The 25,181-nt window shown below is 40.6% G+C and overlaps 1 protein-coding gene across 3 annotated transcripts in view; it reads right to left on the minus strand.

Annotated features, from left to right (window-relative positions):
* Positions 1-580: 580 nt before the first annotated feature.
* Positions 581-25,181, minus strand: part of SERGEF (secretion regulating guanine nucleotide exchange factor) — a 77,681-nt gene continuing 53,080 nt past the window's right edge. For 2 of the 3 annotated variants that reach the window (XM_031553448.1, XM_010711079.3), the window contains one exon: positions 15,550-15,648. In XM_031553448.1, the coding sequence (XP_031409308.1) occupies positions 15,565-15,648 (84 nt within the window). In that variant the 3' untranslated portion in view covers positions 15,550-15,564. Of the gene's footprint in view, positions 685-15,549; positions 15,649-25,181 lie in introns of those variants that run through there. The other variant, XM_031553447.1, reaches the window with a different exon arrangement.

Here is a 25,181-nt window from a genome sequence, read left to right on the forward strand (position 1 = left end):
CATGTACCAAGCTTCAGTTATCAACTCATCACATGAAAGCAAGAATCTGACTGTTATTGGAATTAGTATACAAAATTCAGTTCTTTCAGTAACATTAGATTCCTAGTAGTTCTACCACTGTCACAACAGCAGCATTATACTGTGGTCTACTAAAGAACCTACCTAGCATTGATCAAAACACCGAAGACTTTCCAAGCTTAAAAGAACAAAAGACTCAGGATTTTTTTCACTGCAAATTTCCCTGTTAAACAAAGATACTTTTGACAAGCTTAGATGTTACCCCAAATCTGGGGTTTGAATTGTTACATTGGATTGGCTCCATTCTAAAAACCAGCTGAGAATGTATTTTGCTGTTACATCCACCAATCCTCCTCTCACTCCCTCCCTCCTCTCTCTCTCCCTTCCCTCTCTTTCTTTCTCTCATTACAGTGGCTGGTCAACAAGGCCATTATTTTCATCAGCACCAGTCAGGCTACAGATTTCTCCTCTTCTTTTCTCCCCACCTATACACTGCTTTTCTTCTCCCAGCTAGTTTGCACAATGCCCTTACTCACTCGATATGTTTGATGCATACATTCCTCTTTCATCTTGTGCTACTTATAAATGAAAAAAAGGTGACAGAATTGATACAAAATCAAGCTACTTACCAACTACTGCCAGATTATGCTCGGAGCCACATGCGATCTGAAAAAGAAGTGTGAATGAATGAAAGAGATTCTGCTTACCAGTATGAAGACAACCACAATTATGACAGGAAATTAAAAATTAACCTGAAACAAAGTACTACCGTTTGTAGGATGTAAAATCAAGGTTGAAGTGCACTCAGTTTTAAAGGAAATTTCATTACATGTCCCACTTGGGGGCTCAGGGACAGGTAGCATGCTTGTTTTTCTAGTAAAAAGACTTTATTTGAAAGACCTAGTCACATTTCAATCTTTGAGAGCTAAGCTGGACACAATCCTGCAAAAACATCATGTCCTTGACAACATCCATTGGAATCAACAAGGCTATTGGAGGGATGGCAGGGATACAGATTAAGCCTTAACAAGATGATAGGCATGCAGAGGCAGTTGGGAATCAAATGGGCGATGAAGAGCTCCATTTCTGTCATCCACACTGTTTTTCATATGATTCCTGTACAACTGCACAGGCTCATTGTGGTAAACAATGAAGACAACCAAAGAAATGCTGTGAAGACATCAGATGTTTAAGCTGCTTTAGCACACATCCTGCAGTATCGTTTGCTGAGCTTCCTCTCAGATCCATCACAAATGATGGTAACACAAACACCTAAGGCAGCCACTGCCCTGCTGCAGGGCTTGTCTCTCCCATCAGGCTCTTTCGCAGTGCCAGTGCTGACACACGTCTGACATAATACTGACATCACCTTACACAAGGTTACTCTACAAAGCACCCTCAAGCTTTTTTTTTTTTTTAAATCTGTATCCACTTCATTGCCTTGCGTCTAGCTGCCAATCACATATTACCAAGCTAGAAGAAAAAAAGTATATTCTATTTCTTGAAAGTAGATTTGCAGTGATAAAATACAAAATAGAAGTATATATTAAGTTACAGAGTTCTTGTCATCTAAATTATATATCATTTTACACATGCATAACTTCATAGGTTGTACTACCAGTGAAACTACGATGACCACCATAGTGTCTGCATTACATAAACCCATACAAGTACCCATAGAAGTTCACCAAACTTGTACTCAGCTCCTTGTTCTTGAGTGCCAGCTGGAAAAAAGCCAAAGCTGGCACACAGATTGTCTCAAGTGATCACGTAACAAATGAATGCTGCAGCCACTACTATGCACCTGCACCACAGCTGCGATGCACAGCTTAGTGCCAGCTTCATGCAGCGTACAAGGAAGGTAAACTAGTTTCATTAGGCTGGAGGTGCTGAGCCAAGAAAATCAAATCACTTGGGAAGATGGAGCTGCAAGTGTAACACAGGTGTCTGATAGCCCCATCTTCAGAAAAATCAAGAAAAGGCTGCAGAAAAAGCAAAGCCTTTGCAATCTTAAGCAGGGTAGCATAAAGCCATCCACCCTGCAGTACTGAGGCAGGCAGAGCCCTGTGCCCTGACTGGAAAACACACCACTCCTCACCATGTTCCGCAGCACTGCCCTCCCTGCTGCTCTCTGCTCGAGGCTGATGCCATGGAAACAGAGATGATGGCTTCCCAGCAAAGAGCAAATCCTGCGCCTTCATCCAGAGCTGAAATGTGAGGATTCTGAAGCTGCTGCTAGTTAAGTAAACCATCAATGGTTGCAAATAATTCCATCTCAGCTAAACTCCTCTGGAAATAAGCTGAACACAAGCACCAATCCAGAAAATTTGGGGACAAAAGAGGTGCTCGGGCTGGCTCTAGCTTACTGCCGGGGTCCCCTTCAGAAACACTGCATTTCAACCTGGAACCAAGCAGAACTGCAGGCTGCTGAAGGCAGTGCCCTGCTTCACCTTTGTACCCAGAGCTGGGGCTGTGAGCACCACATACAGCAGCACCATGACCCAGAAAGGAGCTCGCTGTGATTCACACAGAGCATCTCCACTTTGTGGCAGAACATCACCGCCAGACAACGCAAACCAATGCTACAGGAACCCCAGACAGACAACACAGCCAAAGGACACTGCAATCAGCTCTGGATAGCAGCACTCTCACCAGCAGCCACACTGCTCACTATGGCCGGTGTGCCTCTGGCTCCAGCCTCAGAGACCATTCCATGGAGGTGAACCAAGGCTGCTGCAGCTGCTTATTGAGCAGTACTGCCTTGCAGATTTTTTTATTTTTATTTTTTTATCATAATAATAGGCTTTAAAATGTGACACCTTTTCTTCATGACCACCCACAACAATCAGCCAAGAACAGTCTGCTGGTACAGATGCAGAGCAGCCAGAGAACAGCACTGCCGAGTTGATGTTTTATGCTTGTATCAGATGTAATAAGCTCTGCAGTCAGCACAGGTCACTAGGAGAAGCCTGGTATTTATTGCAGCAACAGTGATTTTCTGGCTACTTCTTTTCTGTCCCCACCCCCAGTGTGCTGCAGAGAAATTAAATTCCAGCAGACATCTGCGTGCTCCCAGCGGACAGATAAATACGTTCAAGGATACTTACAAACACACCATTGCTTTCTAATTGGACAATACTTTTACATTCTGTTTTAATTGAAAAAATCACTAATCTTACAGCCAAATTGGAGAGACTGCTAGTGAGTGAGGCATTCCAGAAGCCTAAGGAACATGGACAACCTCTCAGCCCAGTAACAACCCATACTAAGATTTCTCTTCCACGGAGAGAACAATTTGAGAAAAGTTGGTGAGGGTATTGTGATCTCTGTATAAACGATCTCAAAACAATTCACAAACATCTGTGAGACAGGCAAAGAATGCTTAGAGACCATCTCACCCAGAACCCTCCCTCATAATTCATGTCCCTTCAACTATACATAAATTGTGTGTTTCTTCCCCTGTGTCGTATGTTAGCAAGCCATTCTCTACCTAGTAATGGTTGTAGTTGAGATGCATCCATCCATACAGATTGACAAACATCGTGAGGAGCAACCAAGAGCCCAGCATTTTACTGTCTCAGACCTTTAGCTGCCTGAGCAGTGAGCAGAGACCTTGTAACAGTGACCTCTAACCCTTGGCAAAACACCAGCATCTTTCTGTAGCCTTTTCTAAGTACTACAGCAAAACAAATCAGAGTATTAAAGTCAAGGTTCAGACTATTCTCCTGTCTGTACTCCCAGAGCTCAGACAGAGGATCCACTGTGCCACCCCCATCAGGAAAGGATCAAGCAAGAAGTGCAGGCAAAGCTGCCTCGTGCTGCAGCCAAGGGGAAGGAGCAGGACAGCAGGAGAGGGGCTGAAAGGAAAGGGAAGGGAGCTGAGCTCCCAGAAGGGACTGAAGAGTGAAAATGCCACAGGAATCAGCAATCAGGATATTAATCTCAAACAACAAAAGCATCTCAACACTACTTCTGGTTCAGTGCCATAACAGTGCACGTTAATTCCCTACAGGATAATTATTTTCCAGAATATTCAAAGTTAGGGAGGCCTCCATCAATTCTCCAAGGGAAGACATTAAAGTCAGTTTCTAAGGCAGAATAAAGATATGATATTTAAGAAGCTGCATTCAGATTTTAGCCACTATCATTTCCAACTTCAAACTGCACAAAACTCAAGAGAGAAGGAAGCAGGGGAACAAAGCCATTAGGAGCATGTGCACTTAAGTACTTTTACCCAGGGGTTCTGTATAGGCCTTCAGCACGGTACCCCATGCCTTTTGATAAATTTCACTGCAAAGAAATTGTCAGGTCCAGAAGGTGGCTCATTTTATTCCTCTTGGGATAAGAAGTCCTAAGGGAAGGAGATGAGGTGACTGAGAGCCTGCAGCCCAATACTTACGTAACACAGAGGGATCCTTCCCTCAGCACTGTTCTTCTATGCCCTTGATTAATGGATTGTAACAATGATTTGTACACTGCCTAGTTATATTGATATACAGAATTCTACTGATGTAAAAAAAATAAAAGAAAATAAAATAAAAGAAAGCTAATTAGCCAAACTGTCCTGCTTGCAATGATCCTTCACTAGGAACTCTGTGTTCCTCTTCTGGATCATTTGACTCCTGATTGATAAGAGCAGCTCACTAACCTCTTCACAATCCTTGGCGAGAACAAGGCTAAGTGCAGTATAATACAGCACATTAGCAGCAAACCAGTATGACCTCACCTAGAACAGCACACCAAACTTCTGTTGGCTGTATCAATTGAAAATGTCCTATAGCTCAATGACTTACAGCTCACTTGACATTTTCCATCCCTCTAATCATCTATTTTGTATGAATATTTTTGTTGTTGTTTGGTTACAATGACACTAAAACATATTTTATGCATAAATATTATAAAATCCCAAGAAAATTCACAATTTAAACAGTACACAGAGGCCCAAAAGAAAACTTCCTTCTCCCAGACAAATCTGACCTACAGCTCTCCTGCCACAGAAGGATCAAGACATTAGCAGGATGCCTTCAAAATAAAGATTCAAAACTCTTTAGAGTGCTAGACCTATCGTTTATGTGTTCCCTGGCTGAAACTAATTCCAAACCTGCCTTCACTTGTGCTCAAGATACAAAATGAAAAGTGCAGCATTTCTATTGCTTCTCCAACCACTGTTTCAGAGTCTCACCTCAATTTGGTCAATATCCTGTCCTTCCAAACATCTCATAGCTTCCAAAAAGCCAGCTGACCAACCCAAGATCTTGCCTTTACATCCTCCATGCCTTAAATCACACAGATTTAAGTCCCTGCACACGCACTCTCGCTGACATGAACCAGACATGCCAAACTGTGCTATGCACTCACTCACTGAGCACAGTAAATCCAGGAGCAGGTTCGTGGGGGTAACAGGATCCAAGTGCACTTCTCTGATTCACTTGGTGCAGCTTAGATACCAGGCGCTTGTAGGACATGGAAACAGTTACAATTTCAAGGTAAAAGGAAAAAAAAAGTTTCCTAGTTTTAGTTAGGAAGTCCCACAAAAGCTATCATTACAGAGATCAAGCACAGAAATCAAGAAATTAAAAGGAAGAAAGAAAAACTTCAATTGTTAAAACATTTCCACAGAATCTTCACATCACACCATCCCCCATGTGTACCCGTAGGGTCTACTTGTGAGGCAAGCATACTCATATTGAGAAAGTGAGTTATATACTGCTTACTTAAATTGAGGAGGGATGGATTGAGATGTCAAGGCAAAGCAAAATCCATGTCCACCAAAAAACCCTCATCATCAGATGACAGTAGGATAATAAAAAAGCTGCTGAGATCCCAGTAGGAATGCCCAGTGGGATTAGATTTGAGCACAATGGCAGAAATGCAGCCAAGAGAAGTGTGATAAAAATCTTTACAAGTCAGTAAGGTCAGCTGGCTCTTCTCCAATGTCTGAAGACTTTTTAATTAGCTCTTATATCTTTCTTCTAACAGCTCCCTTCCATCCTTGATGCTTTACTCAGGGATTGCTGAGGTTCTAGCACAGGCTGCCCAGAGAAGCTGTGGATGCCCTATACGTGGAGGAGATCAAGGCCAGGTCTGATGAGGTCCTGGGCACCCTGAGCTGCTGGGTGGCAGCCCTGCCCATGGCAGGGAGTTGGAACTACATGATCTTTAAGGTCCCTTCCAGTCTAACTTATATATGATTCTATGACTGGGGCGCAGAAAGCATTAGCACTTTCAACCCTGGAAAACCAGGCTGCCTCACCCCTGCACCTCTCAGCCCCTCTAAGCTTCCTTAAGTCCACCAAAATTTTCCCTTTATAGCAATGAAGACCTGAGCCACAAGTGAATTTTTGCTCATCCTTCCACAGCTTATAAAAGGTATCAAGTCATGGTCAGTTAATTCCTCTTTGTTTCCTGCAACACGACCCCATTCAATCTTCATTATTTTGTGAAAATTAAAAATATCACTGCAGACTGATAAAAAAAATTGCCAAGCACATCAGGCCTGACTGTTATCATGTACATATTCCCACACCTCTGTGCAGCGCAAAACCTCACAAGGCCAAAATCTTCACTCATACAGATGCACATCCAAATAGAGCTAGTGGAACAGGATCTTCAGCAGATGTACAGTTTTACCCAAGGGAACTTTACCACCATTTTTCTTAGAATGATTTTTAGATTGTTTCATTCACACAATTGCTTCCTTGCTCCTTAAAGTCTCAGTGTCCCTTCTCTCATAGCTTAAAATGAAGCTCAAAGAACAATTCCTTATAATGTGTTTGATGCTTGCTCTGGAGACTAGTAGTTTACTCATTACTGACTTCACAAACAACACCTTACAGATGAAACAAAAGAAGCCAAGAATGGAGAACAAGCAGTTAAGCACAAGTAGTTAACAACTGACCACCTGATGTTTTCAGGTCAAGAATCATAGCATGCAACATGTACCAAAAACAACACGGTGTCTGTCTTTTCCTCATATGCTATTACTGGCAAACAGAAGAAAAAAAAAAAAATCATTACAGCATGTAAATATCATGGTTATCTATTTGAATGTGTGCACTTCTAGTACTGTGACTTTACTGAAATGAAGGTTCTACTACTAAACAACAGCTGCAGGCAAACACTGTCCAAATCCATATCATTACACTACTTTTTATATGCTTATACAAGGCACAACGGCAAGTACTATTTGATGACAAAATCCAAATTTTACTTAAACAACTACTTCCAATGTGCTTTTGTCAATGCATATGTGCAGTTTGAAGTTTTTGGAAATGATTAAGGCTCCACATTTCACAGTCCACCATTTTTAATTTATTTGGAGTATTTCCTGGAATACATCAGTGAAGCTGCTCAGAATCACCAAGAAATCAAATGCACAAATTGTGGGAACTCTGCTTTTCCCCAGCCACAGCAATACTCATTACCATTCTTCTACATTAAAAAAATGCAGAGACTTTGGCACTCACAGCCTGCAAACAGCAAGGAGTCCTGCATTTTTGTAGAACTGAAAGGAAAAAAATAACACTTTTCCCAAAGTTCATACCTTCAAACAAATCACTTTGAATATTTTATTTGGGTGTTGGAACAAATAGACACAGTCCCTTAAAAGATCCCCTTACTGGAGACCAGCATTGCTATGGCTGGGGCCACACGTCTTAAGCCAGCAGCTGTCCCCTGGTCAGCCCTGCCAACCACACTGCTTGGAAAGAAGTGGCTCCACTAATGTGAGGTAAGGCTACATGGCTCTGTCACCTTCCTTTTTCTACTGTGTGTTTCTCCTCAAACCTCCTTACAGTATTTGCTTCTTCTGTATTATTTTCAGCTACGATATTCTTCCTTAAAAACTGCATCCTGAACACCAGGCAGCATTAAAGTATTAGCAGGAGAATGTTATCAACAAGAAGGAATGCTACTCTCATTTTAAAGCTTTTTTGCTTCTTCCAGCAATAAGTCCAACTTTATTACAGCATTGTCAACATCTTGGTTCTTCACCACACAACATTAGGATGTGGGAGGCCTAATTTTCAGATAAATTGTTAAATGATTAAGGAAGCTCTCAAGCAGAACCAGACAGTTCTCTCATCTTGCTGCCAGTTCTACTGACTTCAGTAAGCACTGCTGTTTGCACAAACTGCCCATGCACAAACATATTCTCACCAAGGAGAATAAAAAACTATTTAATCTCCAAAGCATCGAACATTCTTTGAAAGAAGTGAGCAGGTTACTGGAAATACAGAACCACCAAACGGTGTAACACCATTTGAAGTTTGCATCACTAGACTCAATGCTTTTGGGAAATACATTATCTAGTACATTATCCATCAGCAGTTCATCAGCAGGAACGCAAAACTTCGCCTCACTTCTAGCATCACTCTCACACACATGACTGCAAATGTAATGATCAACTTTGTAGTTAAAAAAAAAAAAATCAGCACAATAAGATTTCCTCTTAAAATAGAACAAATAAAGGCAAAAAGTTTTTCATATACCAACTAACTGAACGTGGAGTGAATTTTCTTGGTTCATTTATTTTCCAGCAGAGCTACAGGCATGCAGCTTCCACAAGGCTTTACTTTGTACAAACACATCAAGCCATGAATTTTGCTGACTGTCCACTCCTTTACCTCTCCACACAAATGGTGCTGACGCCTTCAGGGTGTCATGTAACCCTGTCTACTTCTGACTATTGATTGTCTGTTTCTGCAGCTCTTAGTAATAGTACTGTTCCCTGAAGCAAACTTATTGGAAATAAATATAAACTTGCTAAGACCGCGATTCAAAGATGAATAGAAAACCTCTTGTAGATAAATAAGTATACTCTTTAGAAAGACTCAAGGAGACTAGAGAGAAAATGAGGGGGGAAACAAAAAAAGTGAAGCAATTCTACAGAGCTGATAAAAAGGCATTTATTAAGAAGCTGAATTATCATTAAGCTTTCAAAGTTTCAACTTGAACATTTTTGCTATGACTACTGCCAAAGCATGCTATCAGAAAGTCTTATGGCAGCACGAGAAAAATAGGTGTACTAAAGTAAATAGGAAAAAAAAAAAAAAAAAAAAAAACTCACAAAGCCTTCCTGCTGCTCTACCAGAGTTAAGGTCAGAAAACACCCTGGGCTGAAAGCACACTGCAGCTGGGCAGCATCAGTCAGGCTGGGGAGCCCACCAACGGAACTCCCAGTTATTCCCTTTCAGGAGAGCTACTCATTTGCCTCAGACGGGTTGGTCTTTAAGACCACACATTCCCTCCACAGTTTATTTTGACTTGGCAGCTGCCAAACTGTAAAACGTTTCCATTTATGCTGTCTCTCTCCCACACGTTATCCACTGCTTTTTCCCCTCTTTCATTCTACTCTACCTTTGATGCACAATCCCTTCACTCAGGTACTAGAGCTTTGGTTTCAAATAACCTTTACTTCTCTTGTTTCACTAAAAGAGTGAAAGTAGAAGCCTGCTCAGCTTCAAAGTTTGCTAGATGACCCAAGTGCTCTGGGAACAGAGAAGCGTCTCATCTCACAAGCTGAAGGATGCACTGGCTGGTGGTTAGTTGGAAGCTTTCAGGGGAATCATCTAGTATCACTGAGAACCACTCACCAGAGAGTGGTGAGATGGAAGACAACAATCCAAAAAGCAAAAAATTAAATTCATTTAGAGAGAAAGATGGTGGGGCTGTCTTTCCACTTAGACCAACCTCATTTCATGGTTTCATTTAGATACTATCAGTAAAAAAGATGAATGCTCTCAAAAAGAAAAACCAAATGTCTTGGTCTAACAACAGCATTTGAAACATGTATAAAGATACCCAATATTGCTGAAGGTCAAGTTATTTAATCCTTGAAACAGAGGAAACTAATATTTCAAAATCATGCCTTAAACAAAATCCTAACTAGGAGTAGCACAGATTACTGGCTGAAATAGATCCAAGAAGATTCTTCTTCATTTCAGGAAGATCTAATTTTGTTACACTACAATTGTATCTAGCACCCTAATTGTGACATGCCCATTCTATTTTCATGCTACAAGGACTGAAGAGATTCTGCTAAGGTGACTCCACAGAACTACAATAGACTCAATTGGTGCTATTCCTAAGTCTAAGGATAGGCAGCAGTAGATACAGCATACTTTTATCCAGTTTTGGATCATCAAAGAGAAGTAGTAGTTGCAATTTGGTAATAAAGAATGAATTGCTTACTCCTTTCTGAGGATCAGGGCTCACTGAATACTCCAAAGGAGTATACACCAAGACAAGAGATTTTGGAATGCAAGAAATGAGGGAATGAATGCATCATTGCATTGATAGCTATGTTATTTTACTTTTTTTTAAAAAAGTATATCTTTTTTTTCATAGCAAGAATAAGTAAATACATCAGCTGATCTGCTTCTCCCACAAGTCAGTAAAGGTCTCACTGAAATGATCATTAACTGAAAAATCAACCATAATGTCATGAAGACAGCGAACGAAGTAAAGACAATTAGTTTTCTAGTGTCAAAAGAATATCTGGCTCATCTAGAAGAGGCATGTTTTGCTATACTGGATATTTTGCTTTAGGTATTTCCTGCTATTTAATAAACAAATAAATAAAGTTTTAAGCACCCCTAGAACAACTTCCCGTGAGTTTGAGTGCTCACTGTACACACAAACCCTCCTTTCTCCATCTTTGTCTTATCACTCACCCATGTTCACCTTGTAAGAACAGTCCATCGTTCCTATTCCTCCTTTAATTATTTGGCAGTAGAAATCAAGATAATCCTCATCTTCCTAAGGCTAGGTGATATTCTTTTCATATTTCAGCCCAAGGCTTTTTCCAGTGTTTTCAACTTTTTTCTTTTACAAGTTACAAGCTATTTTTTTCATGCTGTTCTTGCATTGTGCAAATCAATTCCATATAGGACATAACATAACAACAGCAAAGGCACAAGAACTTGTTTTTCTGTTCAGATTATCAAGAATAGAATCAGCTCTTTTGGGCCACAACATAATGCTATGAACTTGAACTCCACTGATATCCACCCAAGCCCCCACACTTTTCAAAGCTACTCTTGCCCAGCAAGAAGAAAATCCTTGCTCTTATTACTATGGTTTGCATTCTTGCCCCCAGATATAGGGCCTTACATGCTGCAAAAGCTGACCTTGCTAGTGTCTGCCCTCCTGAAGTAGGCAAAAAGTCCAGATTTTTCTTTTTATACTACTGAGTCCACTAGAAACACACACATTTACAGAGGAGTTCAATTTACAGTGATATTTCTGGGATCTCTCACAGTCACTCTGTCATGACTTTCTCATTTTTCAATGTTGCTATTATTTTGTATCTCTATGAAATCAAAATTTCATATTATCAAAATGTTTAGCCAAACACCAAACAGAAATTTAAGTATGTTACATCAGTATTTGACACTGATACATTTATCAAACTTGCATCTCATAAAAAAAACATGTATTACATTAGTTTAACAAAATATATTTTCCACTGCCATATACTTGCTGTAGACAACTGTACCATCCTTTAAACCCTTATTGATGTCAGCCATGCCATTGCTTTGGCCAAGAAAAATAACAGGCTGACAGTCCTACAGTAGTTGTTCAAACTTTTCAAATATTAGCAGGGCACTGTCTTTCAGTCACTCTTTTGAAACTTCCCTGATGTTCTAGAAAAAAAAATTACCATCTTCAACAACTTAGAGAGCACTTGGGCCAACTCCTAAAAACAAAATCTGACATGGAAATGTTTTATTATTAATGATTTTAAAATTCTACGTCTGGAGGCTCGGGAAATGCTGGTATGGGGAAGGGCATCTCATCACAGTATTATATGTCTGCCTGTTTCCCAAATGCAAAATACAAATCACTTGTAAAACTGGTCTCACCAGGGTTTGAGTTTTTGCCCATGGACACATTTAAGATGTTGTGATTTAAAGTTGCTGTGATTTACCCCAGCAGGTGGCTGAGCACCACACAGCTGTTTGCTCACTCCCTTCATTCCCAGTGGTATGGGGGAAAGAATCAGAGAAAAAAAGTAGAACTCATGGGTTGAAATAAAACTATTTACTAAGATAGAGAAAAGGAAAAGGATAATAGTTATGACTATGTAAGTGTATATATATGAGTGTATATAGTGAGAGATGCGCAAGCAATTGCACACTACCCCCAGCCAGTGCCCACCTAGCCCCTCAAACAGCAGAAGAAAGTGAGTTAATTCCACTCCCTTCAACATTCCTTCCACTGGACGTTGTATGGCATGGAATATCCCTTTGGACAGTTTAAGTTAGCTGTCCTGATTCTGTTCCCACTCAGCTCTTTGTATCCTTTGCTGAGAACGGCCTCAGCTCTGTACAACAGTGCATAACAGCAACTATAAACATCAGTGTGTAATCAACATTGTTTTCTCCTAGAACCAAAACATAGCACTGTACCAGACACTGTGAAGAAACCAATTCCATCCCAGATGAAACTAAGACAACACTGTTCAGTCTTTTGTAGCTGTATCTGAGAGCAACCTCATCCAGAACAGAACAGCTCTTTTCCTGTCCCTGTCAGATGGGGCTGGTCATCCTGTGGTATTGCGGCTCACAAGGGAGGCTGCTGCTGATGCCTCCCTTCCAGGGAGTGGAGAGGCCTTCCTCCTCATAAGGATACAAGACCTCTTATTTTTATCTTTTTAATGACTGAGGAACAGATAGTGCAGGGTTTTTTTATTATTATTATTTAAAAATGCCCCTTCTGCGCCTACAAACCTACTCAATTCTTCCTAAATAAACTGTAACCAAATCGACATTCCAAGCATGCAACTTTTTCCATAAGTTTTTGTACTGAAATATTCTGTTGTACTATGGCCTAAAGGACAGTACTTTATTCTTTGACACATACCTCAGACTACAAGCGAGAGGGCTAACATGAGCAAGGTAGGGAGGACAGTGATGCTATCAGTGACTTCCTGCATCAGCTCATCTATCTTCCCACTGCTCAGCTCAGGTGTACAATCACCATGTTTCCACACATGCACCCCACCAAGCTTCCATGCAAAATTATGTCTCTACTTCAGTTTTCACAGGATTGCTTTCTAACAGCACACAGGAATCAGAGAGAAAAGATAACTTTCCATATTTTGTTTTACAGCTAGTAGTATGTACTCAAACAAAAAAAATACTTCAACTTTTGAAGACAAAAACTTCATCTGATTCCACAGTCTATGCCACTAGAATACAAAATTACAATAACTGAAGAATGGAGTTTTCATATTTTATACAAGCAGCAGCATTTTTGCATCAGATGAGAAGTACTATAGGATATATTCCGGTCAGCAGCCCACCAGGATATATTCCAGTCAGCAGCAATTACAAAACACACCCACTTATCACCCATTTGTAATTTGAAATGGCACCTCGCTTCAGACGGAAGTCAAGAAGCAGCACTTCTCTCTGTATCAGAATCTTTCAGAAATCCAGTGAACTCATTCAACCTGAAGTGGCATATGTGACAGAGCTCACAGGAATAACAACAATGAAACCTTTTTGTATACATTTTGAGACCTAATAAAACCGAAACGTAAATGTATGACAACTAAAATCTATCTTGTCTGTCCTGAGTTCTCAGGCCATCAACTTCAAGAAAGCTTTACTCTCACGATGAAAGTCACAGTTCAGGAAAGATTAAAAACTACATCTGAGAATGAATTGAAGCATGTGTACTCATGCCTAAGCACACTGCTTACGTTTTCAAACATGAGTGTCAGCTTGCCAACTGCCAAAGCCGTTGCTGTTTTGACTATAGAGCTCTCTGGCCAACATACCTTTGGACATACAGCAGAAGGTTGAAGGCAACTTCTCTTCAACCTCTACTGATCCTCACAGGCTTTAACACTTACTCTTTTGCCCAGCCTCTCCAATACAAGCTACTTGCCTGTAACAGAGGTGGCACATGCATGGCTGCCCTGCTACTACAATTTCAGGCACCTATGGGAATTGAAGTGTGTTGCTTCCAGTGATTCCAGACACACTCAAGCACTGTGGATAAGAGGAACAATACTTGATTTTTAAGCTGCTTCAATATACTGAATTAGTATCTTCTGTAGCAGATTTCACCACAAAAATAGCTGAAGTGTTCTAAAGTACACTTTACTATCTAGCCAAAAATGACTAAAGGTAGTTCCCTTCCTTTTCACAGAATCACAGAATGGCCAGGGTTGGAAGGAACCTCAAGGATCATGAATCTCCAACCCCCCCGCCTCCTCCAGGGCCACCAACCTCCCCATTTAATACTAAACCAGGCTGCCCAGGGCCCCATCCAACCTGGCCTTGAACACCTCAGAGACGGGGCATCCACAACCTCTCTGGGCAGCCTGTTCCAGTACCTCACCACTCTCTCTGTAAAGAATTTCCCCCTGACATCCAACCTAAATCTCACCTCCCTCTACTTAAAACCATTTCCCCTTGTACTGCAATTATCAGACATAACCCTTTCAAAGAGTTGATTCCCCTCCTGTTTGTAGGCTCCCTTTAGGTATTGAAAGGCTGCAATGAGGGCACCCCACAGCCTTCTTTTCTCCAGCCTGAACAAGCCCAGCTCCCTCAGCCTGTCTTCATAGGGGAGATGCTCCAATCCCCTGATCATCTCTGTGGCCCTCCTCTGGACCCTCTCCAACAGCTCCCTGTCTTTCTTGTACTGGGGGCTCCAGACCTGGACACAGTACTCCAGATGGGGCCTCACAAGAGCAGAGCAGAGGGGGACAATCACCTCCCTGTGCCTGCTGGCCACCCCTCTTTTGATGGAGCCCAGGATACCATTTGCCTTCCAAGCCACAAGGGCACACAGCTGGCTCATGTTAAGCTTTTCATCTATCAAGACCCCCAGGTCCTTCTCCGCAGGGCTGCTCTCAAGGACCCTCCTTCCAGTCTGTATGGATGCCTGGGATTCCTCTGGCCCAAGTGCAAAACTCTGCACTTTGCCATGTTGAACCTCATCAGGTTCACCCGGGCCCACCTTTCCAGCCTGTCGAGGTCCCTCTGAATGGCATCCCTTCCTTCTATCATGTCAACCACACCATTCAGCTTGGTGTCGTCACCAAACTTGCTGAAGGTGCACTCGATTCCGTCATCGATGTCATTGATAAAGATGTTAAAGAGGACTGGTCCCAAGGTGCAGAACTGAAATCCTAAAGTAGTGACTAGATAAGGAGGAGCTTGGTTAGTCATTATGCGTTTAGAGCTACATAACCTGAGAAATATTCAGATAAAATAGACAATTCTACTTTGAATGTTCCATTATTCATAAGCAGACTTTTTCACTGTGAGTAAATTCCTTTTAGATTTTAACACATTGTTTTCTTTTCAAACCAGAGAGTTCTATATGTCACACCATTACCAACTTTGCATAAAGCATGTATCTATTTTTGTTGTAGTAAAGCTTTCCACACCCCACCTACCATCTACTCAAAAGAGCCTGCAACTCATTCCAGTTTCTGAAAAGAGAATTTCACAGTACTACTGTATGAGGGAAATAACTCACTCTCTAGATCAGAGAATCAAAACTTTCTTACTCAGCTGCTGAGCATCACTCAATGTAGGTGCAGGAAAGCTCTCGCTGCTCACTCCTTGTGAATTCTTCATATGATTTGTGTGAGATGAAGTAAAGCATCTGCAAATGTCATACAAACAAAATATTACACGCTTCTTTTTTCTAGACTACTTTTAAATTTTCCATTCACTTTCTCCTTTCAACTCTGCCATCTCATATTTTGTTTTGTTTTTTATTTTCCTCTGTGCACATATCAGAATTCTTACAAAAAGGACATCTTACATTCTTTGCTACATTCTGCAGCCCACAAGAAAAACTAAGCTAAGCTACTGGAGCAAAAAGACCAAATAAAAACATATTGTGTGTCTGTGTGTGTTTGAGATCACCTTAAGTGAAACTAAGGTAGTAAAATATTCTGGATGTTTGATGCTTGATATTATACTGCATTCTGCAAAGAGGAGGAGATGTTCACGCAATACATTTCTTTTCCATTCCCATCTAGGAAAAATCATCAGGTTTTTTTAAAACTCCATATATATTGTTTCTATATTCTTTTCCTTTTCCAATTCCTCATTAAAGACCAACAAATCTTGTACGCAGAAGAAACCAGACTACAACTGCTAACTCACCCATACAGAGAAAAATATTTAGCATATACCCTTAAGTTTACTATTATTAGGAATATACAGAAGCCCATAATTAGAAGCTAAGTTTCTGTTCTGGAGGTTTCTGAAAACGCTGCTAATTTTAACACAAGCATAGATAAGAACAGGCACAGAACTACACTGGACCTTTAAAAAGAATAAATTCAGTCTACGACTGATTTAACGAGTGCACAAATTATACTTAAAATTATTTTTAAAGGAACAATTTTCTACATGCTTTTCTACACAGGCTCCTCTCTGACTCAATGGGAGCTAAGAAACATCAAAGGCTAAATTGTTCATGAGACTGCCTGAAGGAAAAGGTTCTTTCAGGTCAGCAAGAAGGGTAATAACATTCACCTCAGCCTCAGCAATTAAGGAAATGGTTTCCCTCTCTGCAGGCATCAGTCTCTCGAAAACCGAAGGAACAATGTATTCAACACAAGCATGAATGAAATGTTGACCGCATTAAAAAAACTAAAATACACTCAGATAACAAAAGAGTTTTTTGGAGGGGAAAAATGAGTAGCTAGGCAATACATTAAATTATTTCCCTGGCTTCTGTTCAGATGCTGTCCAAGCACAGTTCATTGTTTGGCATGTCGCTTGCATTCCCCTCACTTCACCTTCACTCTCTCACTCAGCTAACCTACAGATAAAAATGCAGAGCCTTATTCTAGCATTCAGCAATATTAATCCAGTAGCCGGAAGCAAAATGGGGGCTTTCCTGATTCATAAAGAACTTGTGTAGTCCCTGTCAACCAGGGGAAGGCAAAAGCTCCCATCAGACCAAACAAGCTGGCGCTTGGAGGTTCACTCACAAAGAAGACGTATGGTGAGCTGTGGCAAGAGGGCTCCCTGACCTTCCTGCACCTGCTTGTTCCCACAGAAAGGGAAAGGGGGACAGGGAATGCTCACCAACACTCACTTCAGCAGCCTGAGACTGTTTACATAAATTGTAGAAAATTATTTTACACTTCACTTTCACATCAATGAATTGTTTTGCTGCTGCTCAGGTCTCTTTAAAACGCACAGCACTGGTGCCCCTCAGCCATCTGCCACTAACACACGGCCAGAACAGAACACTGGCACACATTTCACACATAGGTAAGGAAAGAAGAAGGGGAGGGAAAAATACAGGTAAAACAGCAGACAGAGATTCTGCTTGATGAAAAACCCTAGCACCCTATCAAGTCACAGAACCAGCACCATAGAGCAGGTGGCCACACACAGCCACTTCACTGCCCTTCTCAGCATGGTTTGAACAACACACCAGTGAGCACACTGACAACCAGTTTGCTAGGGGAGACCTTGTAAGCCTCAGTTGCCCTCAAAGCCACCAAAAGGGGGAAGGGAACTGTGCAGGCAATCCTTCCCCTCACTGCAGCACGACCTGGCTGCTGGGCCCAGTGCAGCCAGGCAGTTTCCCTGACAACACCATCACTTTCTACCAAGGATTGTCACTTAGCACAGAGAGCAGAGTTGGTCAGACAGCACATCGCATCTACCTTGGACATGCCTGCAAGAAGTGTCCTTCAACCACAGCGAAGGATTAAGCAAAGCACTGTACAAGTCTGCCGGGGCAGCAGGCACTCCAAACTCCCAGCATATCATCTGGCAGCAGCAGCCTGCTGGCACCTCAACCAGCAATGCTGCCATCATTTCTCACAAAGTGATGGGGTTGTTTTCTTCACAATTGCTAGTGTTAAATAAAGAGCTACAGTATACCTGCGCCAGATTTTATCATAGAATCATTAAGGTTGGAGAAGGCCACTAAGATCACCAAGTCAAACCTCCGGCCCATCCACACCATGCCCACTGAGCCATATCCTCAGTGCCACATCTCCACGGTTCTTGAATACCCAAGGACAGTAACTCCACCGTCTCCCTGGGCTGCCTGATCCAATGCATCACCACTCTTTCTAAGAAGAATTTTTGCCTTATACTCATCTTGAACCTCCCCGGCACAACTTGAGGCCACTTCCTCTTGTCCTTCTTCGGCAAGAAGAGACTTAAGTTTTCCATACACATTGTCACCTCGACAAATATCACAAATGAAAAATTAAAAATAAAAGCAGAAAATATCTAAGCTGCTTATTTTTACACACACTTGTTAGTTGACGAACATATAAAAAAGGCAGTGAAAATACTTGGTGCAGCATGAGTCTTCAAAAATTTTGGTCATAAGATCATTTGAAGAACTGGCAAGCTTAACCCTCATCAGTGTTCACCTTGCCTCGTTTGGTCTCCCCAGCTTTTTCAGATGAAGAAACATGTACTTTTTTCCTTGAGATGCAAGAAAAAATTTGTTACACAAATAATCTGTGATCAATTGCTACTCCCAAAAAGAGTAAAAATTCAAAATAAAGATTTGTACAAAATATTAGTGACCATCCATAAGACGCTTCCCCACCTCTTCTTCAGCGAGGAGCAAGTCTCAAATTGGTCTTTTCAGATTTTTCAAAAGTAACCTCCTGCCCAAGAAAAAGCCAAGTCAGAACCATTGAACAATTGCTAACAGAATAAAGAAATTTGGCCAAGAATCACAACTAGCCAAAATAAATGAGGCTGTTTCTAAATTTGTCTTGCCATATATAAAATGTTTTCCAAGAACATACTGTTATGACAAACAATAGATAATTTCAGCATCAGTTGAATATATATATAGCTCCAACCAAATGGTTGTCACACCATAACAGATAGCTTCATTAGAAAAGAACATTTCAAGCTTCACTAGAAGACAGGCACTCCAGAAATTATCTGCTACTCAGGTTTGCAGAGACCAATTATAAATCTAATTCTGGACTGTTTGGGGAAAATAAAAAAATCATTAATTTTGATGAGCTGTAGAAAATCTTCAGATTTCATGATCTCATTTTAATAAAGAATAATGCAAAACAGGTATTAACTTTACCTCTGGAAGAACACACAAGCATAAGACAAAAGGAGCAACTGTAACTGTTTAAAGAGATCCAATCTCAATCTGCCATCTTACACAGTCATGACTGGATATCTTTCTAAGGGAAATAGTATCATTCACATATTTCTCTTGCAGAATAATTTGAATTGAGGTCTCCAGCCTTAATGAAGAAAATATAACAATTACCAAACTTGTCCCTGTGCTCATAGAAACCTTACAGATACATCAGCACAAGAGTAAAGAAGTAAATCTCAGAAGCAGTCCTAGGAAAGGACACAAAGAATATCAGCTACTCTGAGCCATGGCTCTTTGCCTAGTTGGAGGGGGTTTTCTAGGGAATTCATGAAAGAATCACTAATTTTTTTTAACAGATGTATATTTGTGCTTTTTCTGTTGTCTCTCAAAGAGGGTTCTGAAATGGATTTCCAGGCCCTCAGATCTCCATAACGAGACAAGCTATTCAAATCTCTTCAGAGGTAAACCATATGGGCGTCCAAATCCTATAAAGATAATTCCTCATTTCAAAACAGCCTTTTTGGGATGCTCTATCTGGATAAATTCAGTGCAAATCAAAAGATCTGATCTTACTACAGAAGAGAAGGATGATCCAACAGAAAATGGCTGGGACTGCAACTCAGAAAAATCTAGTTCTAGTCCCACATGAACAAGAGCCCAGTGCTGGCTCTGGATAACCAGCAGAACTGGTGCCTCAGCTACATACCTATAAAATGTCAACAGTACTGCTTTTAGTCATTTCCATCTGACACTTGGGCAGTGTCATAGCAATCATTGGAGAAGAACCCATACAGGTCAAGAGCAGGCTTAAGGATCCTTCATTCCCATTTAAGAGAATTAGGCTAACACAATGCCAATTGTTTTCAGCAAGGCCTGACCTTACCCTGCCATTCTAGTCTACGGCAAGGGCAGCAACCTCCTCGGTCTCCCTTCCCAAAGTGTATTTCCAGGATCACCATCACGCTCACCCATACCCCAAGCTATTGCCAACAGGAGGTGTTTCACCCAGAGAAAAACATAACCTGTTGAATGAATCTAAAACGAGCTACTTGAAACATCAAAAATCAAAATGTAGTTATTAACAACTCTCACTCACTCAGTTCATGGACTGTTTTTATGCTTTCACTTCCCTGTTCAACTGTACATGCTCAAAAATGAGCTGAGAATGAAATCAAATACAAATCTTTGAAACAGCAAAAGGCCCCAGAACAAACTGATCTTATGGAAGTAAAAGACAGCTATGTACTGTCCTTGGTTTGTTGCTGCCATTTTTAAAATTGCAGGCACTGAGTCTTTGAATTTAGGCTTATTATGGAGATAAGCTATCTCTTACAATGGAAGACATCTTTAACAAATAAAATTCTACACAGACAAAGCAAAAAAACTATGTGTAGGAAGAAACTAACTCTTGACAGGGCTGCGAGAAAGGAAAGAAGACAGTCTCTTGTGATGTACATTTACAGTGGTCCTTCCACTGCGAGTTTGAGAATTCTAAATGAAATCTGTGAAGGAGAAGGAAAGATCTCTATTTACCAATACCTCTGCAGAAGGAATTCAATCTGTTGTGATCTCCAGCGGGAAGCAAACAAAGAGCTTTACCCTATTTCAAATACTGCAGACTATTAAAAGTAAATGCAAAATCATAAAACAAGGAATTTGCATATTAAGTTATCTACTGCATTTACATCTGAGTATATTAACAATTCACTTCTTCCAAGAGATGAAAACAAGTTGATAGATTTCCTTTCTCCTCACTTAACTTCTGACTAAGACTTAAGACTGTCTGGAAGTTCTACATCTAGCCTAAATAAGAGTGTTCTCTCATCACCTTAACTCACATTCTAAAAGTAAAATACAAGGAGGAAAAATTTTAGTTTATAGCAGAAGTCTGCCACTCCTACTCATATATTTATAGCACTAGAGTTGAGCACAAGAGTAGTAGAATGTAAAATAACAATAAGGATATTAAGGACTCTGAAGTCAAGGAATCAGAATTGACAGCATAATAGGCAAAAAGAAAAAATGTACTCCAACAATGCAGAGAAAATCACAATGCAAATATCCCACTACCTGTGAAAGCCATCTGAAGCATTGGGAACACTAGAACCGTCAGCAGTAGCTAGGGTTAACTTATTTCAAAATATTCTTGGCCAATGCAGTGCTACAGTGAGTGTTTTTATTACAAGCTTTTGCACAGAACAAAAGTTTACATCTCTGAATTCTTATTGATGCAAAATTTCCTGAGGCCATTCTTGTTTTTAATATGGATTTTTCAAGTCGGTGGTTAGTGGGTTTTAAAGCACTAATACTATATTTTTAATTTGAAAGAGAGTCATTAAGCTGAATGTGTGGGGTTTTTTTTTAAAGAGTCTAAAAATAAGATGCACTTTTTTGAAACTGTTGTTTTTTTTAACTATAATACCAAAAACAAGGAAAGGATTTGCAGAATCTAATTAAACTTATTAAATCAGAAAGTTTATTTATTTCCAGAAGGAAGTTCTTGAAGAACTGCTTGTGACACTCTAATACATAGAAGTCTATTCAGAGCACTTCTCTTAGCAATCAGAAGGGCCTATCCACACATTCATTCTTACATTTCTTCATAATCTTGCTATCTATATCATCTCAGTGCCATGGAGCACATTTCATAGAAACTAGGCTGTCCATACAGGCTGTCAGCTTTAGAATTGGGAAATTGGATTTAGAAGCCCCAAATACAGTTACTGAGGGATGCCATACAATTTTAAACTTCATCTCATCTAGTACAATTCTTTTGGGCTGCCAAAAGCGAAGTCAGAGAGGAGGACAGCATCTCTCCTTACAGGTGATGCTCACCAGCTGTCAGAACTGAACACGTTATTTCAACTCCAAGGAAAGCCTGGAGAACTTAAAATGAAGAAAAGAGAGAAAGAAAAAAAAATAGAAACCACACCTGTCCTCAGGAGACCTCAAAAAAACTTACAAAAATCCATCTACAGGTCTGCCTGCAGTATTGCCAAGGGATCTATTCTTTCCAGACAAGCAGCCAAAGACTTTTTTTTTTTTTAATGAGGTCTGATTAAAATTTAACACTGTTAAATAACATATCTAGGAGCTCAAGCAGCCTACTTTTATAAATGATGTTAAGTGGAAATTGCAAGACAAGCAGCATCTTTAAAGACTGGCTTTTTTTGGAATCTAAAACAGTGCGAAGGAATATGATCTATGCCACAGTTCTAAAAATTTGAGCCACTACCTGCTCATTCCTATCTCGACTGTCACAACACATTGCATAAATGTGGCAGTGTCCAGGAGCCTTTCATTACAGCATTGCTATTCTAAACTGAAAAGTTCTGTCTGAAAGCATTTAATCAATGTTCAAGACAGAACAAGCAGCCAAAGTTCACGAAGGGAACCATATTTGGTCTCACCTTCTTCAGTTACCACATTAAGCTCTATAATCCGTGATTAAAGGCAAAACAGGGACTAAAAGTCCTGAGTGCTTAGCAACAACTTTTCATGTACTTGAGCACAAATAGCATGTAAAGTACTATGCAATTCTGTCTACAGTCTATGGTGGATGCTGCAAGTTACCTTCTGGAGGAGAAGTCATTTCACTTTGGAAGCCAGGGAATGCTGTCATTGCTACCATCAGCACTGTTCTTGCTTACTTCTGTGTTTATGTTTGCTTTTCAAGGTCTGTGAGCTGGAGTAGCTTACAGCACTGTAACAAATGGAAAACTGGACAGATTAGAAAAAGCTGTTTAACGCAATAGGTGAGAACAGAGCAGAATGTCCACCACAAGAGCATTTCAGTTCCCTGAACAGCAGTTCTGTACTCTGCTGAACCCACAGAATCACGTAGGTTGGAAAAGAACTTCAAGATCATCAAATCAATATCATCCACCACATCCCATCACTGTACCTTGTCCCTCAGCATCACAGTCGCATGTTCCTTAAATACCCCCAGCCAAGTAAGATCACAGCAAAACTATTCTCAGGCTTAAACATAAAACTAACACTGCTAGAGTTCATGACTTCTGAAATTTTCAGTTCTCTAAACTGTCTACATCACCACCAAGAGAAAGAGTTGCTGGCAGAAAAGGCAAAGGAGTTCTAGACATATCACAATAGTATGATCACTCACCTTTTCTTCATACTGTGCCAATGTCAACGTATTACTTTTCTACACAACAATTCAAGCAAAAATGAACCCAAGTAGATTCAAGACCACATTCTCTGCCTTGCTAAGCAACTATCAGTTGCCACATACATGATCCAGCCCAAGGTAGCAATGGGAACCTGTCCTTCTTTTTAGGACATTTTGCTTTTGACACCACACAGTAAGGAAGGGGTCTGGGCAATGAACCAACAGCATTCAGATGCTGTATTTATTTCACAAAGGCAATTCAGACATCCATCGCTGCCTTCTGGTATACCAGGAGGCCTGTGTGGATGGGCAGTACAACCTTTCCTCAGCATGATGGCATCCAGCACTTCTAACATCACTTTGCGAATCTACACCCAGAACTGGTGTGGGCATCCCATCTCCTTCTTTCATCACCTGAGATCCAAAGTTTAAGATGGGGCAGCAGTTCAACTATCTCCTTCTCCTCCCCCCCCAACCCCCATTTTGTCATTTTTTTAACCTAATTGGTGGCAATCCTTCCACTTAACAAACGTTTAGACTTCCAATTTCCACCAGTTTAGCCTCTCTTCAGTGGAAGCTGAGGACATAAGAACCTTGTGGGATTTGGCACCTAAGTCTGAAGGCCTCTGAAATGAATAGTCTTCCTTCTTCTGTATTAAGAAATAGATTCATATTTCAAAACATTCCTAAAAGACATTCTTTTTTTTGGGATGGTCCTTTCCCAACTAAAAAACAGACAACTGCTTTTCTGGCTTTTCTTCCAATTCTCAAGCAAAACACAAGAAGAAAACAAAATGAAAGATATTTCTTTTGACATAAGCCAAATACAGTTAAAATAATTTGCCTAACAAAAATAGAATTTTTTTAAAAGTGTATTTTCCCCTGCATTAGCTCTCTCTTACAGTCAGGACACAAAGGAACATATCATATACCAGAATTCTTCCCAAACTGACTGTTTTGAGCACCATGGAGAAAGGCAGGCAGCAGAAGAAACAGAACTCTGAAATGATCTTTTATGGTTCATTTCACCATTTCCTCTTAAACTCAAGCAAAAATCCTTACAGTCACTCTTTTGGGGATTTCACTGCTTTTCTTCAGTGTTTATCATTCAATCTACGTAGTTCCCATTTTTCAGGTAATTTTGGCAGGTCCCACTGCTCACTTAAGAGATGCTTCATTTTTGTGTGTACTGTAATTTTATTCTGAATGTCACCTCCAGCAAGATGAGAATTGCAAGTGAAGCAAAACATGCTCAGAAAGCCTGCTCAAACTTTCAAACCAAGGTCTATGGAGCAACATATTTATGTTTTCTCCCCTGCATCTGAATACTGTATGAAAGGCCCTCGGAATCCTCAACACCATGTAACTGCCTCACGCAAAACAGCAAGCATCCTGACCTATAGGACAGGATGGCTTTGACTTTCTAAGATAAAAGAATACGTTTGTGGATATTTTTATGTGTAGAATGAAAGAGTGAAAAGGACACTGCGAAACCACGCTGCAAAACAAGTACATGCACTGGGAGCAGGGCTTGTAGGGAGAGAAGAGAAAGAAAGGCTCCCAGCTATGCCAGCTCTCCTGCTCCTGATGCTCTGTAGGACAGTGCCATGCTGTGGCCACTCGGCTCCGCTGCTGCTGCGCTCTGCAGTCCCTGCAGGTACAGTAGGCCTGCTTCTTGACCCACTTTCCTCACCAATCTCTATTTAGCTCTACGCTAGTGATGCTCCTGGCATGACAATCAGATACTGCAGCCTGCAGTGCAGTTCGTTACAACACATTCACAAGCGCCTAGTAAATTCAGTGGAAAAGTACTGTATCAATAAAGCCTAATTAAACTGAAGGCATTTTCATAAACTTATGTCAAATGCAACAACAACTACAAAGTGCTCCCCTGAGATTTAAAAGGTACCTTTCTCTTTTAAATCTGCTAGGCATGAAGTAAATG

Source organism: Meleagris gallopavo, chromosome 5, assembly GCF_000146605.3.
Source record: "Meleagris gallopavo isolate NT-WF06-2002-E0010 breed Aviagen turkey brand Nicholas breeding stock chromosome 5, Turkey_5.1, whole genome shotgun sequence".
Taxonomy (NCBI): Eukaryota; Metazoa; Chordata; class Aves; order Galliformes; family Phasianidae; genus Meleagris; species Meleagris gallopavo.